This window comes from Magnolia sinica, chromosome 9 (assembly GCF_029962835.1).
Source record: "Magnolia sinica isolate HGM2019 chromosome 9, MsV1, whole genome shotgun sequence".
Classification (NCBI taxonomy): Eukaryota; Viridiplantae; Streptophyta; class Magnoliopsida; order Magnoliales; family Magnoliaceae; genus Magnolia; species Magnolia sinica.
This window is the reverse complement of record NC_080581.1, coordinates 12,605,066-12,624,234: the sequence shown is the minus strand read 5'-3', so window position 1 is coordinate 12,624,234 and position 19,169 is coordinate 12,605,066. Positions and strand designations below refer to the sequence as shown.

General features: G+C 37.5%; 1 protein-coding gene across 1 annotated transcript in view; it reads right to left on the bottom strand.

Annotated features, from left to right (window-relative positions):
- Positions 1 to 242: 242 nt before the first annotated feature.
- LOC131256919 (pre-mRNA-processing protein 40A) overlaps positions 243 to 19,169 on the bottom strand; it is a 63,428-nt gene continuing 44,501 nt past the window's right edge. Inside the window, 7 exon segments of the mRNA XM_058258021.1 lie at positions 243 to 553; positions 690 to 995; positions 1,249 to 1,351; positions 1,445 to 1,509; positions 1,638 to 1,745; positions 18,860 to 18,952; positions 19,029 to 19,076. Of these exon segments, the coding sequence (XP_058114004.1) occupies positions 419 to 553; positions 690 to 995; positions 1,249 to 1,351; positions 1,445 to 1,509; positions 1,638 to 1,745; positions 18,860 to 18,952; positions 19,029 to 19,076 (858 nt within the window). The 3' untranslated portion in view covers positions 243 to 418.

The window sequence follows — 19,169 nt, the reverse complement described above, 5'->3', positions numbered from 1 at the left end:
TTTTAGGCTGTGTTTGTTGCACCAAATATCATGGAATTTTATCATTGACAATTTGGTGCAAAAATATCCTACAATATCGTGACATTTGAAGCAACTACGCACAACCTTAATTAAAAACTAGAAGTAGCATACAGCTTACATTACACGCTATGTAGCTTATGCCTCACGCTTTAGAGGGGTTAACGTTGTGCTACATGCTATATGCTATTTAAAACACTGACTGACATATATGCATGAACCACTGCAAGAGAAATGGAAGCTGATTACTTCAAAAGAATACTAAAATGATACCAGAACATAATATCTAACAAACATACAAAGGTAAAGATGCTATCGCAGCCATCATCTAGTCAATGTGAAAAGACTAAAAACAGAAAATATAAAGCAGCAATTAGCAAAACAGCAAGGATTAAGAGGACTAACGGATTTCCCCATCTTCTCCAACTTCGCCATCTTCAAGCTCCTCATGAGCACCATTTCTGCGGGATCCATCTCGATCTCTCTTATGCCTCTTGTGCCTGTCTTCACTATCTGATTCGGTTGTGTAACCATGCTGCTCCAAATACGAGAGTGAAAAGTTATATTTCATTTCTCTTATTGCCCAAATTAAAAACCAAAAAGGTGAAAAACTCAAGTCTATTATTATCCCAAGAAGACTTGAATAAACAAGAACTAATGGGTGCAAGTACCTTTCTTGATTTTTTGCGGTCACTGGTATGTCTGCGGGACTTCTTAGACTCATCTTTTTCATCTTTTCCAGAACTAACATCATCAGCTGCACTTTGATGACGCTTTCGATGTTTTCTATCCTTGTCCTTATCCTTCTTCCTATCCTCCTTTGTACCGTAACTGTCAGTTACGTCAACATTGTCGCTCTCTGCCTCTTCCTTTCTAGATCGTTCCTTCCCCTTTTCTCTTTCCCGTTCTCTCTCCTTTTCCTTTCTCTCTTTCTCCTTCCTCTTCTCTTTCTCCTCTCTCTCCTTTTCTTTCTTTGCCTGCGGTTAAAATAAGTTAAAGAGGATAGAGAACCCTTCCTAGTTAAGGGAAGTTGCCCAGACTACAGGAAAAAAAAACATAGTTCAGATTACACCGAGCTTGCAACAAAGCTCTGCTACCGAAAGCAAAGAAATGACTGACAAGACCCTTTTAAGGTTTCCATGGAAAATTTCAAAAAGCTTTAGCTAGACAAAAAATAATAATAATAACAAATCAATGAACATAATTAGAAGATAGTATATTACTCAATACCTTTTCCTCATCTCTCTTCCGTTCCTTCTCTTTCATCTTTTCTTGCAAATGTGCAATATATTCTTCAAAAACCTCTCTCCTGAAGCTATCTTCAGCAATGGATCTATACAAGTGTATGCAACCAACGATCATTAATTTAAACCAAGAGTTCTACCAGTTTGGACTAGCTGAAACTAGTATAATTAATACAAAATACCTATATTCTTGGCTATCTTCAAACAGGTGTTTGCACTCCTCCCACCCTGAAGATGCAGTTATTTCCTGCAACAAGGAAAAAAGAAAAAGAATGAGTAGTCTGATTGCAAACAGAAACAATAAATTGCTATTCCACCAGCAAAGCAATGTAGAGCGTAAGAATGTGTAGATGCTGCAGTTCGAACATGGATTACCTTGATGGAGTATAAAAGATCAAAGAAGTCATCTGCCAGACGTTGGCGCTTCTTAGCTTCTTTCTCCTCCTTCTCTTTGAGCCTTTCGACCAGTTCCTCAAATACAAGCTGCAAAAATGGTCAAACAACATTTCAGGTTTTGATATATATGACATTCGAAGTCCTCACCACTAACCGGTGAGTAGCATGGTTTGACAACTCATCTGAGTTCTATCAGACTCACTGAGTGACCCAGTTTCGGTCATGAACAGGCATGGTCAGTACCACAAGTCTCTGTTCCACAAAGCGGCCAGGGTTGGCTCAGGTTAAAGGCTTTATTTATTTCGATTTTTTCTTAGAAATTGTTACCTAAGTGTAGATTTATGGATTCCACATCAAAAGCTTTTTTTTTTTAAATTCTATTTGAAGAATAAAGCCGGGAAAATGTAAATTTTTTATTTTCCAACATTTTTAAATTCATTTAAATTATTGTTAATAGGTTTTTTCTTCAATAGTTTCAAGCATTGCAGTCGAATCACATATGCGATCATGTGCGATCGCATATTTTATTTTTTTATTTTAAAAAAAATTTATATATATATATATATGGGAAATTTTCAAAAAAAAAAAAAATCAAAAAAATATAAGAAACTGAGGAGAACTTTTCGAAGTTAATAGATAACTAATTTTACATATTTAAAATACATTTGTGAGAGATATAATCAATTAAACAATGAATTAAAAATAAAGTCATCCACATTTAACAATATAGTTAACAAGAAGTAACAACAAAATCAACAAGCTATCTTCCTTGAAACTTAAAAGTGCTTGAATCTTGATCTTCCAACTTCCAAGAGAGAGGGAATGTAAGAGAGAGAGAGAGAGAGAGAGAGAGAGAGAGAGATGTGGAAGCCTTTCTATAAGCAAAATGTTGTTTTTTTTGCGAAAAAAATAAAAAAAATAAAAATTCAATGTGCCATCGCCAATATGCGATCGCATATGTTGTATGCGATGCATACATCGCATATGTGCCAGATCGGATATGCCATGATCGCACATGCAATTTGCATATGGATATGCACATATGCGATCGCATATGCATGACAACAATGGTTTCAAGTATGAGATCAAAGAAGTTTCCTCCTCCAATCTTACAATATTTTTACATTAATAATTTTCATAAATTAATAGTTAAACTTTAGAAATTATTATATAGGTCATACACAAGCTCCTATTTAGCTAGAAACAAGCTTAGTATGCTTTTTTTCCAATTCATCTATTTTTTAAAAATAAATAAATTCACTACCAAAGTAGGGGGCAACTCACCCAAGTTGTATTCAGAAAACCATGGTAGATAGAGCAACAAAGAGATGGAAATGACTCTTTTTTTTTTTCTTTTTTCTTCTTTTTTTTTTGAGAGAGAGAACTAAAATTTTATTGAGACATCCACCAAAAACCGGGAAAAGAATACAAACCAAAACAAAAATGAAAAGAAAGACAAAAGATTAGCAGCCTTTACTACACTAACATAAGGAGCCAATCCAAAACAAGAGTAAAAGACCCTTGACTTGCTTGCGAATGACCTCTTCCACCAAGGAACTTCATTCTGAAAGCAACAATTATTCCGCTACCTCCATATGAACCAAACCAATGTAAGGATAATGAGCCTCCACATGGCCTTCCTAAGCTCCCAACAACTCCCACATGCCAACCCACAACAAAGCTTCAACTGACTCCAGCATCACCCAATCGGTATGAAGCATAACAAGAAAAAACTTCCAAGCAAGCAAAAGGGTAATGAATGAAAAGATGATCAATCGACTCCACACTCTTCATACGCATAAGATATATTTGGAATGATCAAAGATCTCCTTCAAAGATTGCCCGTTGTGACAACTCTCTCCCAACTAACCAAACAAAGACCACTACTCTAGGAGGAGCTCCGTAAAACCAATGACGAAAAGGATAAGGAGAACTAGGGTTGCAAGGCATCACATTAATCAAACCATACAAAGATCGAAACAAAAATCTACCAAAGCTATGAGCGGACCAAATCATTTACTCCCCGTGTTGAGGAACAGCAACATACTTTCAAACAATCCAATAAAGCAGTAGATTTTGTGATCTCTTCATCCACCATATTCTTGCGACAAGGAGGACTCCAAACAACCATACTGCCACTGATAGAGTAACACCTAGCTACCAAAATAAACTGATCCGGAGCGAGGAGATCCAGCCTAGGAAATGAAATTGTGTCGGTTGTCTAACATGACACCACGCTACGTGGAAGCTTGCGGAGCTTAGAATTATGGGGGTAAATAGGACCACTTCAAAATATGTGCCAATTAAAATCAAATAACACTTGGGCTTCCAAGCCAAGTGGGTCCAAGTACATAGCAACTAGTCTATGGAAAGAGATGTGAAATATCAATTGCGTGTGTGCTACAAATTAAGTACCTAGCATAGAATCTATTTCATGCATTCATATAAGTAAATCATCCACAAGTACAAATAGAATTGCAACCACATGACAATCACAAGCACAATGATGTATACTGGTTCGGTTAAATACCTACTCGATTCCTGGCGGAAGCACTCTCCTTGAGTGTACCAGATTTCACTATCTTGGAGGTTTCCAATGGGTTTACCTCTAACCTTTACATACATAGACTCCCGCTGGAGGCCTACGCAAGATCTTACACATGAACACTCCCATCAGAGGCCTACACAAGGACTTACACACGAACACTCCCATTAGAGGCATATACAAGGACTCTAAAATTGACCCTTACTTGTAGCACCTTCTTGAAAGCTTCCTTGAATCGGCTACCTTGCACTTGATGCACAAATGAGGCTACCAAGGTCATGGGAGGATGGTTGAATCTCCTACAATTATGGGAAGTTGATTCCAATAAGGAGATTCACCTAGATAGGTATTCTAGAGATTCATACAAAGATTTACCAACAAGATTGTGTCTAATGTCTAGAAAATGGGAGTGAACATGAACACCTTCATAATGGAGCTTGGAACGCTCATTAGAGTGATTAATCACAAGGGTGTCATGAATCTCTTTGGTTTGGAGTCTAGGGGAGGAATAATGAGTGGGGAATCAGCTAGGCTCTGATTGCACCAAAAACAAATCAATTTGCCCAAGGTCCGAATGCCCATTTTATATAAAAAGGTATACAACAGCTATAAAACGGCTAGTTCAACGGCACATTCGATAAGATCAAATGATCCTTCGATTCGATTGAGAAAATCTGAATTTAGATAGTTTGCTTGTTGAACTGTTTTGTCCAACTTCGATCGAATCGAGTCCTATCGACGGACTGTCAATCCAATCGAGATCCACTCAAAACTAATGAATTGCGTTGTTTGTTTATCAATAGCTTTACCTAAGGCTTTAGGATGATCAAACAAAGGTTTACCTATTAAGGAATAGATCATCTAGAGGCTAAGGTTGTTTCAGACCTAAAGGAGTTTAAGGTTAGAGTCACCAAGGCACCTCAATTTACATGTTTCTTCACTCTTTGATGCTCCAAGCCTTCATGTGTCCAATGTTCGAAATATCGGTATCGCGTTACGTATTGCACCCTTGGGATACGGATACGTATCGATTATCGCATGGGATATATCGGTTGTATCGCGTAATATATCGATGTTGTTGGAAACATGGGGAAACATTGGAAATTGCTTGAATTTTCCAATGAAATTTCAGTGATTATTAAAAAAGACATCAATACACACTTACAAATCAAAACATTACAAAAAACAAGTGCACATAATAAGTTTTCTTTGTATGGGGTCCTAATATATGCGTTGTCTAACTGAATTGATGCAAATATATTCAAAGTATATTCATCTAATTTATAAATGTAAGAAGATGTGTGGAATCACAAGCAATACATTTAAAAGCAAAAGAAGAATCACTAGATTACGTTACATGTTTGATTTTGATTTTTTTTTCAATTTTCCGCATCTTGGCCCTTCTCCTCCAAATCTCGAAATCGAAGCTCCCAATCCATGATTTTTCAAGCCATGCAAAACATGAAAAATCATGGATTTGTAACAATTTGACACTGATTTAACATGATTTACAGAAAAAATAATTTAAAAAAAGCTCACCAAATCGAACATGTGGCATATATCCTACTAGTTGTGTGTTTCGTATCGCACAGGTGGGATACAAGATATATCGTGGGATATATCGGTCGATATCGTCGATATTTAAAACAATGCATGTGTCTTTGATCTTTAGCTTCCAACAGCTCTGCCGACTCATTGAAACACTGACACACGTGATTGACAAACAAGTGCACTTACAAGAAAAAGATCTCGAAACAACCAATCCCCACACCAAACATCAACTCAATAGTGAAGATGATGATCATCCCCAAGAGCATAAGCCACCCCTTTATTAAACAAGTGTTCAACCAATGCAATCGCCTTCTAAAGACTAGAGGCATGATATAAGGAGTATCTCTTCACATACCAACCTCCATCCTGACAACCATACTTGCTCGCGATAATCTCCATCCATAATCTTCCCGATTAGATCTAAATCTCCAGAGAAGAACTAAATTCATGGACTCCAAACTTTTTAACCCGATAGCCCCTGCATCAATCAGCTTGCGAACCCCAACCCATCCGAGAAGATGTAACTTTCATCCATCTGAGACTCCCTTATAGAAGTCATTTCTTAGCTTTTCTGGCCTAACTAACATCGCCTTAGGGCATTTGAAAATAAACAAGAAATACATTGGCATACTAGATAAGGCAGCCTTGATAAGAGTCAACCGACCTCCCAGGGACAAATAACAACATTTCCAACTCGATAGCTTTCTTTCAATTCTTTTAATTACCAGGTCCCAAAGGCGATTTGCAGGCTTCCCAATGCAAAGGGGCAAACCAATATATATCGAAGGAAACCCCCCTTCCTACATCCAAAAACACAAGCGATGTGAGATAAATTGTCGTCATTCACATGAACTCCCAGCTAGTGTTCGAAATATCGATATCGTGTTACATATCGCACCTTTGGGATATAAATATGTATCGGTTATCGCATGGGATATATTGTTTGATCGCACTTTTTGGGAAACATGGACAAACATTCGAAAAATGGTTGAATTTTTCAATGAAACTTCAGGAATTGTTAAAAAAGATATATCAGATCAAACATGTGTAATATATCAGCACTACCTTTGCGTTTCGTTTCGCACAGGTGGGATACAAGATATATCGTGGGATATAATATCATGGATATTTCAAACATTGCTCCCAGCATTTCGCATTTTGCCAGATTAATCTTAAGGCCCAAGACTACTTCAAAGCACACTGTAATTTTCCAAAGGTTGTCCATGGACAACGCATCCACATCTCAAAATAATAGTGTCATCTGCATATTAAAGATAACTAACATGAATACCCCTAGTCGCAATCTAGAACCCACTAATCAAACAATTCTCCTCTTGCCTATGAATCATCTTGCTAAGCGCCTCTCCCATTACCAATGTTGTCAAAATTGTTATCGTATCGCAAATCGTAATAGGGATTAAATTGTATCAAATCACAAATCGTATCGTAAACTGTAAGATTTGTTATGTTTTTTTCTTAAAAATATGAAAAATATAAATAAATCAGAAAAAATATAAAACTTTAACACTATCATGACATGGTGTTACTTAAAAATTAAATGATTGTTATCTTTCCTTTTTATTTTTCAAGAAATTTTCCTTGAAAAATATACAAGGATCCTTTAATAATTTATGTTCTTAATACCTTTCTTGAATCTAGAATCGCATTGGAAAACTGGCATTTGATTCCGCATACCGACGAAAGAAGATATTTAGATTTTTATCCATCATTCCACAATACATAAGTCAACAGGATTGTAACCATCCAAAAAAACATTCTAGACAAGTCATTCATCAATCCGGTGTTTCGACCAGTTAAGAAGTACGAAATCATAAATAAATAAAAGCTCAAGGATTTAACATTGAAGAGGATATATATATATATATATATATATATATATATCATTTAATCTCTTATAAAGAACAAAATAAAACAATTTACCTTTTCTAAATGATTCTATTTTCTGAAGTTTTTTTCTAAATGATTCTCAAAGCCCCCACCAATTTAAAAACATAAGCCGAGTGAAGCTTAAAATTTTATTTTTTTAAAAAAAATAAAAAAAATAAAAAAAGGAGTATAATTTGAATGGAAAATCGGGATTTGAATCATAAATCATAAGATTCAAATCATAAAATCCTAGGATTCATAGGACAAGGGATTCAAAGGTAGGATTCAAATTGTTTTGCTTAATATTCGACTCAAATCGTGAATCGTAGGATTTTGACAACACTGCCTATTACAAAGAAAATGAGAGAAAGGATCCCCTTGTATGAAACCCCTTGACGCCTTAAAGAAACCTTTGAGGGATCAATTAACCAAAATAGACAAGCAGATTGGATGTAAGCCCAATTCAACCCCTTCATTTTGAACCACACCCCAACTTATCCAACATGTAATTTAAAACACCCAATCAACATCATCATAGGCCTTTTTTATATCTAACTTATTATGCCGCTCCCTCGCTCCCTATATCTGGATTCAATACGTTCGTGGGCGATAAGAGCGTTATCCAATACATGTCTCCCAACCCCTAGATTGTCAGCAACAACCAAGGCACTAGATGGAAATGACATTACCAATAAGTAAATGAGATAGGTGAAGCACCCTTGCCGAAATTGACATATTTGTTTACAATATGAAGCAATTATTTTCCATAAATGAAAATTAATAGTTTTTCCCTCATAAACTATTTTAATAGAATACATTAGCATAATAAACAACAACATATATGTTCACATACACTACACCGCATCAAAACTCCATATTAATTTCATTAAGTATGACCACAAAATTCCCAACAATTTCTTTTCTTTTTTCTTCTTTTTTTTTTTACAACATCAATTTATTAGAAAGCCACCAAAGGAAGAAAAGAAGACAGGCAAAGCCTGCTACAACCCCCCCCCCACCCCCCCCAAAAAAAAAATAATAAAAAATATATATATATATATATAGGAATCGATGATTGGGAGGCAAGACGACCAGTCCGCCACCTCATTGACCAGACAACACGAGAGATGGGAGAGGAAGAATTCCGGAAGCAACAATTATTCTGCTCTTTCCAAATAGCCCAAAGGATTGCCATAATGACTAGTTGCCAAATAGCTTTGAAATCTTTCTCGACACCTCCCCCATGCCAAGCAAAAGGGAGATCCTAATGGAATTAGGCTACAGGTATTGAATTGAGCAAGGCTGTAATACCACACTCCATGAGCAAAAGGGCAATGTATAAAGAGATGGTTTATCGGCCCCACATTATCCACGCACGATAGGCATATGTTAGTAAGAGTCATCGCTCTTCGCTGCAAATTGTCGATAGTTAAGACTCTCCGCCTTCCAAGAAGCCAAACGAAGGCACCCAACAATTTCTTTTATAAACATCTATATCTCGAATATCATATTTTTTGGTATTTTCTATTTCGAGTTTGGCATGCAATATGGCAGGCAAGAAGGGGAGAAAATGCAGTCAACAACCAGAGTCGGCAATAGAAAATCCATTGTCTATGATGAGGACAATGAAAATTTATGAGGTTAAAGTTTTGGTGCAACCAAGTTATCGAGTTAACGAGATCTTAACACACGAATCTCAAAGAAGTGTACAAAAGTGCACCCACAAGAATAGTTGAGCAGAGAGGGAGAAGCAACTTTATTGATATCAAACTTCTACTTACAATACTCACAAAACTGACTTTAGAAAATTTTGGAATGCTTCCCCCCACCCTACATAGAACCTAAATGAATCTTTAATACAAATCCCCCCAACTAAGAGATTGATTTTAAATCAATCTAATCTACCTAAGATGGTAAAAGCCTAACAATAGTGTAAAAGAAATTTTAAGAAATAATCCTCAAAATCTTTAATCACATCTTTACATCAGCCCCCATATCATCAATCACATCCCCCCATCTCCAACAAATACTAAATTGTAGCACTTGATATTTAGACTCCAAAACCATAAATAAACAATCCAAAATCAGCATATTTTGGGCCCTACGGTGGGTCATGGGCCTAGGTAGGCTGTCGGCCTACATCAACTTTCAAAACCAATAAAAACCATCATTTCAAATTACAAATATATGTGGTAGCATATATTCCATTACGAAGTACCTGATCTAATTGTTCCTAACGCAAAGACCCCAAAAGGAGACAAAATATTACGAGTTACAACAAAGCAATAGGCAGCTTAGAAGTCTCAGAACCATAGATTACATCCTCAAAGGAATGGATCCATGAATTAATAGAGATTGGCTTCCCACCATAAGTGAGCATATTTTCAGAAAGTAGAGGTGTACACAAGTCGAACCGAGTCGAGCTTGGCATAGCTCAACTCGGCTCGGCCACTAGCTGACCCCAGCTCGAACTTGGCTCGGCTCGATCCTCGAGCCTGACTGGCCAGCTCGGCTCAGTTCGGTCAGCAGCTCGGGCCAATTCGAGCCTCTGTGGCATTTTCTCAACCACATGGAGTGCACCTTCAATTTCTCACGCAATGTAAAACAGCAACATCGGTTTACAGGTATTTCATCAAACACTCCGTAAGCAACATAAAAATCAAGATACAAGGGTATTTGTTTCATATCCATACCTTCCTCGCCACCAGCCGACACTTCGTTGAGTCATTTCATCAAACACTTACTGAGCAACATCAATATCAAAATAACCGAGTCACCAAATTGGTTCGATCCGAGTTCAATTCAAGTTGGGGTTCGATCCTAGTCGAGTCGAGCTCGAGCAAGCTCGAACTCGGCTCGAAATTTTTTCGAGCTCAAAAAATTAGCTCGAACTCGGCTTCGAATCGAGTTGAATCGAGCCTTTTTGAGTCGAGTCAAGCGAGCTAACCGAGCTAACTCGGTTCATGTACAACTCTACTAGAAAGCAACAATGGAGTTACTAGCTTACTAGAGACTCAATTTCTCGCTAGTGCTCAAAGTATCGATATCGCTACAAGTTTTGCTAACCAGGGATACAGAAACAATATTGATATGATTGATAATATTGCTAACAACCAGAAATGTGGGGAAACAATGGGGAAACATGGGGAAAATGGTGGAATTTTTTAATGAAATTTGAGGAGATGCTAAAATTCACATTTGCTTATTTAGGAATTAAAAATTTGTAAAAAGAATGCATACATAATAAGTTTCCATTTAATGGGGGCCTTAAAGCATGTGTTTTCATAAGAAACCAATCTAACCATCCAAACATCCATCAATATTTCAAAATATCGACAACACACGATATTTCATCGAGATATCATTGACAACTGTAAAGGAAAGGAAAGATTGTGGTCTTGATCTTGCCCATGTTGCAATAATGATAATATCATGACATGATTGATATTATCATCGACAATTTGAACACTGCATACAACCATGCGCCCGTTAAAAATTTTGAAATGGAAATTGTTTTTTGTGTGGTATTGATACATTGGTGATATTATCGATATATCGTCGATACATTGGCGACAAAAGCGACACCTAGAATTTACACAGTCGAAAATATTGGTGACATCGATACATTGGCGATACAAGCGACGCCTGGAATTTGCAAAATCAAAAATATTGGCGATAACAATACATTGGTGATATTTATACAATGGCAATGCTTTAGCAATACATCGCTGATACCTAGAATTTCTGAGACTACCATTGTTATCGATATGGTCAACAGCTGGAGCTGCAGATAATATAAGGGATATTTCGATAATATCAGGGATACTCTGAACAGTGACTTCTCGCCACTAGTAAGTTTCCAAACAGGATACCTGCATACTTGCATGTGCTTAGTTAGCCAGCATTAACCATTATAAATAGATAATGGTAACCTAACTAAAAGTTCATCTTTGCTGCCAATAAGAAAGAAGAAGAAGAAGAAACAAATAAACCATGGAGTAAGAATCTTACCATAAAGAATTTGTAAATACAAATAGTTTCATAACAATTACGAGTCGTAAGACTACAGAATAGCGATAAACTAAATATCATACCATGGTGTAGAATTGTTTGAATAAAGGCCAGAAAATTAAATGCAGGTACCATGTTGCGGACAGGATACACTCATTGATAACATGTCCCAGATTTTTACAAACGCCCAGTTGCATCCAAACTCCCAATATCAGTCTCAAATTCCACAACCAGGAATCACAGGTTTTCAGCTAGCAGTCCTATTAAGATTTGACATGAATTGCAATAGCACATTCACATAAAACTTTCCTTATCACCCGCATGTATATAAAATGAAGGGGTATTTCTATAGTTTCAGATGAAAGAGGCCTCATGAAAACCACTCAGTTAATACTGATACTTCGTGGTACTTGGATGCAGTATAATCATGTTTTGATGTATTACGTTTGTGATTTATATTTTATTTTTATTTTTTGTGATAGATAACGAAAAGTTTTATAAAAAGAGAAGAACCGAATAACACAAGGGGACTGACCAGCTGAGATAGCCGATCAGCTGCACCCTAAGAAAAGCAAATTACAACCCTTTAGCTTATCAACAGCAAAAGCCCATTCAACTATAAAGTGAATAACCCTTTTGATCGTATCCTCTATCGACTGGGAAGTGTCATTAAAACACCTCCCGTTTCTTTCTTCCAACACAGCCCACCAAACAGCTAAGATGGACATTTTCCAGAGTTTAGCCTTTTGATTACCACACCTAACTCCCCACCAGGCCTTTAGCAAGCTGCAAACCGAGTCGGAAAGACCCATAGAAGTTGAAATCGAGACAGAATTTCAGACCAAATACGATATGTGAACGGACAGAGCACGCACAGATGGTCCATGGTTTCTTCATTTCCATACAACATAGGCAAATATTTGTAATGAACATGCCTCTTTTTCTCAAATTGTCCACTGTCAGAACCTTTTTCTTTGCAATCAACCACCCAAAAGTAGCTATCTTTGGAGGCACTTGATATTTCCATACATGGTGTGAATCGGGTGATGAATCCTCTTCAATTGGATGAGAGCTCTTAACAATATACTTGTATAGGGATTTGACTGAAAATTGCCCTTCTTTCTCAAAATGCCAAACTAATTTATCTTCGGTGGACTAGTCCGGATTGCTGCTCTGAATACAGCTAAGCAAAGCAACATATTCTTTGACCTCTTGAGCACGGAGATTTCTTCTACACACCAGACTCCAAACGACTACTCCCCCTAGGATCGAATAGCAAGAATCCACTGAGAAAGGAATGCCAAATCGGTTACGTATCGGCCGATACGGCCGATACGTAACGGTAACGGTACGCACCGTTACCCGATTCGGGGCCGTATCGGCCGATACCAATTTTTGTACCCGTATCGGCCGATACGGGCCCGATACGGGCGTAACGGCCGATACGGGCGTAACGGTCACCCGTAACGGTCAGCGCCGTAACGGTCGAAAAACGGCCATTTTTTTTTGCATTTTAAGGTCCGTTTTTTATGTTTTTTCGAAACTTCTTGCTTCCAAACTCCTTCTCACTCCTTCTACTGCTAATTTCGACCAACCTTGGCTGGATATTTGAGGAAAAAACACATTATATTGGCGGATTTTGTTGAATCAAAGCTTGGTGGGCCATTTTTCATAAATTTGTCAAAAATAGGTATTTATACTTTTTTTAATATGTTTTGCTGTTTTAATTATCTCATATGATGTGTTAATCATAGTAGAACATGTTAATATCCATTTTACAGATTTGGGGTGCCATTTAATATTTTTTTAATATTTTTTTCTATTTACGCATGAATTTTGCCCCTTTTTTTAAAATTCAAAAAATCAATTTTTAATGATTGTTTTGCTGTTTTAATCACTCCATATGATGTGTTAATCATAGTAGAACATGTTAATGTGCCTTTTACAGATTTGGGGACCCATTTTATATTTTTAAATATTTTTTTCTATTTACGCATTTATTTTGCCCCTTTTTTTTTAAAATTCAAAAAATCAATTTTTAATGATTGTTTTGCTGTTTTAATCACTCCATATGATGTGTTAATCATAGTAGAACATGTTAATGTGCATTTTACAGATTTGGGGTCCCATTTTATATTTTTTAAATATTTTTTTCTATTTACGCATGAATTTTGCACCTTTTTTTAAAATTCGAAAAATCAATTTTTAATGATTGTTTTGCTGTTTTAATCACTCCATATGATGTGTTAATCATAGTAGAACATGTTAATGTGAATTTTACAGATTTGGGGTACCATTTTATATTTTTTAAATATTTTTTTCTATTTACGCATGAATTTTGCCCCTTTTTTTAAAAATTCGAAAAATCAATTTTTAATGGTTGTATTACTGTTTTAATCATGCCATATGATGTGTTAATCATATTAGAATATGTTAATGTGCATTTTACAGATTTGGGGTGCCATTTTATAATTTTTTAATATTTTTTTCTATTTACGCATTAATTATGGCCCTTCTTTTTTAAATTTAAAAAATAATTTTTTAATGATTGTTTTAATGTTTTAATCATGCCATGTGATATGTTAATCATAGTAGAACATGTTAATGTGTATTTTACAGATTTGGAGTGTCATTTTATAATTTTTTTCTATTTTCGAATTAGTGACTTTATGTTTTTATTTGCTTATATTGGACAGGTTTTGCCTTGGAGCTTCTTAGGGTTTAGTTAGAATATAAAATCATCTTTATTAACATAGGTCATACACTCATACTCAAATCTAATTATCTAGTGTCTACCTAAGCCTAAAGAAATGTCTGGATCTGACCAACAACAAGTGATGATATTGGATGGCAACATTGTGAGAGGGTTGGTGGTACTAGGCACCAAATGAAGTGCAAGTATTGTGATAGACTAGTGATGGTGGAATTACCGTCTCAAACAACATTTGGCACATCGAAAGGGTCAAGTTGCGCCATGTAGTAGAGTACCGAAAGAGATAATGCTTTTAATGCAAGCTAGTCTGGATGAGTCGAAGGGTAAACGTGCTGCTGTACAAAAGAAGAAAGATGATATTTTGGATGCAGCTCGACAGGGAGTTTGGTCCTGAATATATGGGCATTCGTGATGAAGATATTATTGATTCTGACTAAGATTCAGATCGAGAATTTACTATAGCTAGGAGAGAGAGCTTGCGTCTAGCTTGTGAAGAGGAAGAACGTCGCCGCATGTTTGACACGCATGAGTCAGTGCGTGATACAAGGGGGCAATGGGAGTGAGAGTGCAACTGGAAGTGCAACTGCTTCTACAGGTGGGGGTGGGGGAGGGGGGGTAGGTTTGGTGGGTTACGACGTATGTTTGGGAGCCGACGACAGACATCTTCACGTGATGCCCCTATACGTTTGGATGAAGAAGTAAATGAGCCTAGGAGACCCTCTATTGATCCAATCCTATTTAGGAAAGAATCAACTAAACAAAAGAAGATAAAACAAATGTGGAGTAGAACTTCCGTTGAGAAATTAGGTAGAGCAGCAGCAAAGTTATTTATACATGCCAACATACCTCCTAACGCAACCAATTCTCCATATTGGCAGGTGGTAATTGATGCAGCAGCAGAAGCAGGTGAAGGAATAAAAGCTCCCACGGCTAAGGAGATTAGGGGGAAATGGACAGATGCAGAGTATGCGGATGTGAAAGCATACGTGGCTACCTTTAAACCTGTATGGCAAGCCAGAGGATGCACAATCATGTGTGATGGTTGGACTGGCCCAACCAGACGCAGCATGATCAACTTCATGGTATACTGCCACTTAGGAACTATATACCACAAGTCAATTGATGCCTCAGAGGCAACAAAAAATTCTACTTATATTAATGGACTAATGGATAAAGTTGTGGACGAGATTGGAGAGGAGAATATAGTGCAGATTATGACAGATAATGAAGCAACATATAAGCTTGCAGGACATATGTTGATGGATAAGAGAAAACATCTTTTTTGGTCATGTATTGCCCATTGTATTGATCTTATATTGGAAGATATTGGGAAGAAGAAGAATGTTAAGGAAATGGTCGAAAGGGCAAGGGAAGTGACGACGTTTATTTACAACCATAATCAAGTAGTTGCAATAATGAGAAAGTTTACGAAAGGACGAGAGTTGTTGAGGCCTGCGGCGACTAGATTCGCAACAAACTTTATAGCATTAGAGAGTTTATTCCAACATAGAGAGAAGAGTTGAGTGAGATGTTCGCTTCCAGAGAATGGCTCAACACAAAACATGGGAAGAAGACATCAGGGAATACCGGTCGAAGTTGTGAACACCATACGGGACAACAAATATTGGAAGAAGGTCAAGGCGATCCTAAAGGTGATGGAGCCACTAATGAGGGTACTCCGTCTTGTTGAATCCGATGAAGCACCTACCATGGGCTTCATATATGATGCCATGGATAAGGTAAAGCTTGCAATTCAACGTGATTGTAGAAGTTGGCAGACTTATTGGAAGATGATCGACAAGAGATGGACAAACCAACTCCATCACGATCTTCATGCAGCAGGTTACTACCTAAATCCTAGGTATAGATATGTCCAATCATTTGTTGCGGATGATGAAGTTCGTGTCGGGCTAAAAAATGTGATAAAGAGATTAGAGCTTGACTTAGATCTGCAAATAAAGGCATTAAATGAATTAGATACATTTGGAAATCGCCTTGGTAGCTTTGGAGATGCTCTTGCACAGCATGCAGTATCTAGATTGCAACCGGCCGAATGGTGGATTAATTTCGGAGAGAGTACGAAGGCTCTCCAAAAAATTGCGGTAAAAGTTTTGAGCTAGACAACATCTTCCTCTAGCTGCGAAAGGAATTGGAGTTGTTTTGCGCTCATTCATTCAAAGAATAGGAATAGATTGCAGACTAGAACATTAGATAGACTTGTCTTCATGCACTACAATATAAAACTAAGAATGCGACGACATCATAGGAGCATTACAGCTACTGATGACGGAGACTACTGTCCAATAAACTTGGATAATATTTATGATGAGGATGACCCACTTCTACCTTGGTTGGAAACAAGGGAAAAACAAATTGAAGAGGATAGTGAAGAATTGAAAATTGATGACCCAGAAATACGCAGAGCGCAACAAGAGAGTCGTGCAGATGTGTTGGACCCAGTAAGAGGGGCAGCGTTTATGCCACGTACAGATACGGCTCAAGATCAACAAAAGAGTACGAGCAGTGGTAGCGTGACCGTGTCGGATGAAGACGATGACCCCCCTGCCCCTGGTGCTGGCACGTGCCCTATACAGCCGTCTACAGATCACGATGTCGATGAACAGCGACGAGGTGGTACACGAGGTCGGACTTATGAGTGTACCGAGTCACGATACAGCCAGCAGGAGGTGGGTACATCTAGTGGTGCACCGGGTCCGAGAGGTTCGGAACATCAGCAAGCTCATGGTCTTGGTTATTATGATGGATATTCTTATGGTGAATTGAATTATGATGGTTATACTGAGCCTGTTCCATCACATTCATGTTGGAGTAGCCCTCCTGATCAATATCCATATGATTATAGATATCCAGATCCAAATCCAAGTTACTCATCACAGCAGACGCACTCTCAATCTCAAGATTCTCAACAGCCTGAGTATGGGCACCAGTATGGCTATTTGACGGGCACTGGTGGATATCCTTATTCCGGGTCAGAGTCGTTGCCTAGTCAGGATCAGTCATCCTCTAGTTTCGTTGATCTAGTATTTCCTTCTGGCACTGGATATTATGGATATGTAGCACCTACACCTATCGGACAGCCTCAGCCTGATGGTGACGATGACGATGATGTGGAGGTCGAGCAACCACAAAAAAGCAGATTTTCATTTTGGTGGTGACTTGTGATTGTGACTTGTGAGTATATATTTGTGTTAAGGTAAGTATTTGTTGCAGCAGACAGCTCCCGACAGTCTTATTGCAAGAAGCCATGCACACACTTGACACCGCCGAACTTGTATTTAAAATAGCTCCCCCGACAACCAATCAAGTAATCCTTAATCAAGTTGCAGGGAGTATATCAGACACTACTAATTTTTTATTTTTTATTTTTTAATATTATGTTAGGTCATAGAAAGGAATCACACTATCACAGTCACGTGCACCACACTGCACAGGACCACAGGTATGTTCGAGAAATTCCTCAAAAATAATTGCAAACACCTAATGTAAGATATTTTCATTTTACATTCATTCTAATATATCTATCATTGATAGTAGATAGTTAGAAAATTAAATATATGATCAAATTCAGGTTATCTGGTTCATAAATTCATCAGACAGTCCGATACAACTTCTCACCAAAGAGTGGACCGTTACACCACCATAAACATGTTCCAATTTATAAATGAATGCATATTTGGAATGCTTAGAATATTCTGGATTTAATCCATATTTTTTCATATTTTTTTGGCAAAAAAAAAAATTTTGCGCCGTTACGCCCCCGTATCCGTATCGGTTTTGGAGGACACCGTTACGCCAACCGATACCGATACGGGATACCTTCTGAGATAGACTGATTTGGAGAGAGACAGAAAATACACAGAAATGCTGACGCTAGAGTGACATCACCCACCCAAATGTCTTCCCATAATCGAGTGCGGTTGCCTTTCCCAATTGCCATTCCATATCCTATAAGAACCTCTGCCTTATTGTCCAGAATTCCTTTCCAAAGAGTCGAGGCTTTGTTTGTGGAGGAGTTTTTTGTCCACCACCCCCCTTCTGAACGACCATACTTGCTTTTAATCATATTGTTCCAAAGAGTACCATTCTCGGTTCCTAGCCTCCAAGTCCATTTGCCTAAAAGAGCCCGATTCATACTTTTGAGATCTCTGACTCCAGCCCCTAGGTTTGTGATATTTTTACTCCCAAGTCCTAACAAAATTCTTATGATGTGATAAAAATAGAACATTATTAATAACCATACTGTAAAGACTGAAAGCCCACACCTCTCCTGTTTCCCCGTTGGCCAAATCTGGAGTCCACTGTAAATAGTTGGTTGCAACAGACTACCAAACTTTGCTTTCTTTGTTAATCAAACCAAACTCCAAGAAATAAACTGAATGCTCCTAGAAGAACTAAAGCCCAAAACTGATGTGCAGAAAAAACACCAACACATAACGCAAATTTACCAAATAAAAGAACCAAAAAAATAATTACCTTTAAGTTTGTCTCTGATGTTGATGGGAAACTTTCATCTTCTGAAATAGCCATTTTAAAGTTTTCAAATGTCCATGATGAAACCATAGTAATCTGAAAAAGAATCATGAGATTAGACATCCATGCAAGTTAGAAATGGGTAAAACCAAGAACAATTACAGGGCATTACCTTCCCCATCTTCAGTGCATCTTTTATTCGTGCCTTGTCATCATGATACTGTCGGGAAAACAAACAGAAGTACTAAATAAGCATAAAGCAGACTGAAAAGATTTTGGAGCAAGGTTTAAAGTATCCTCTGAAACCAATTCA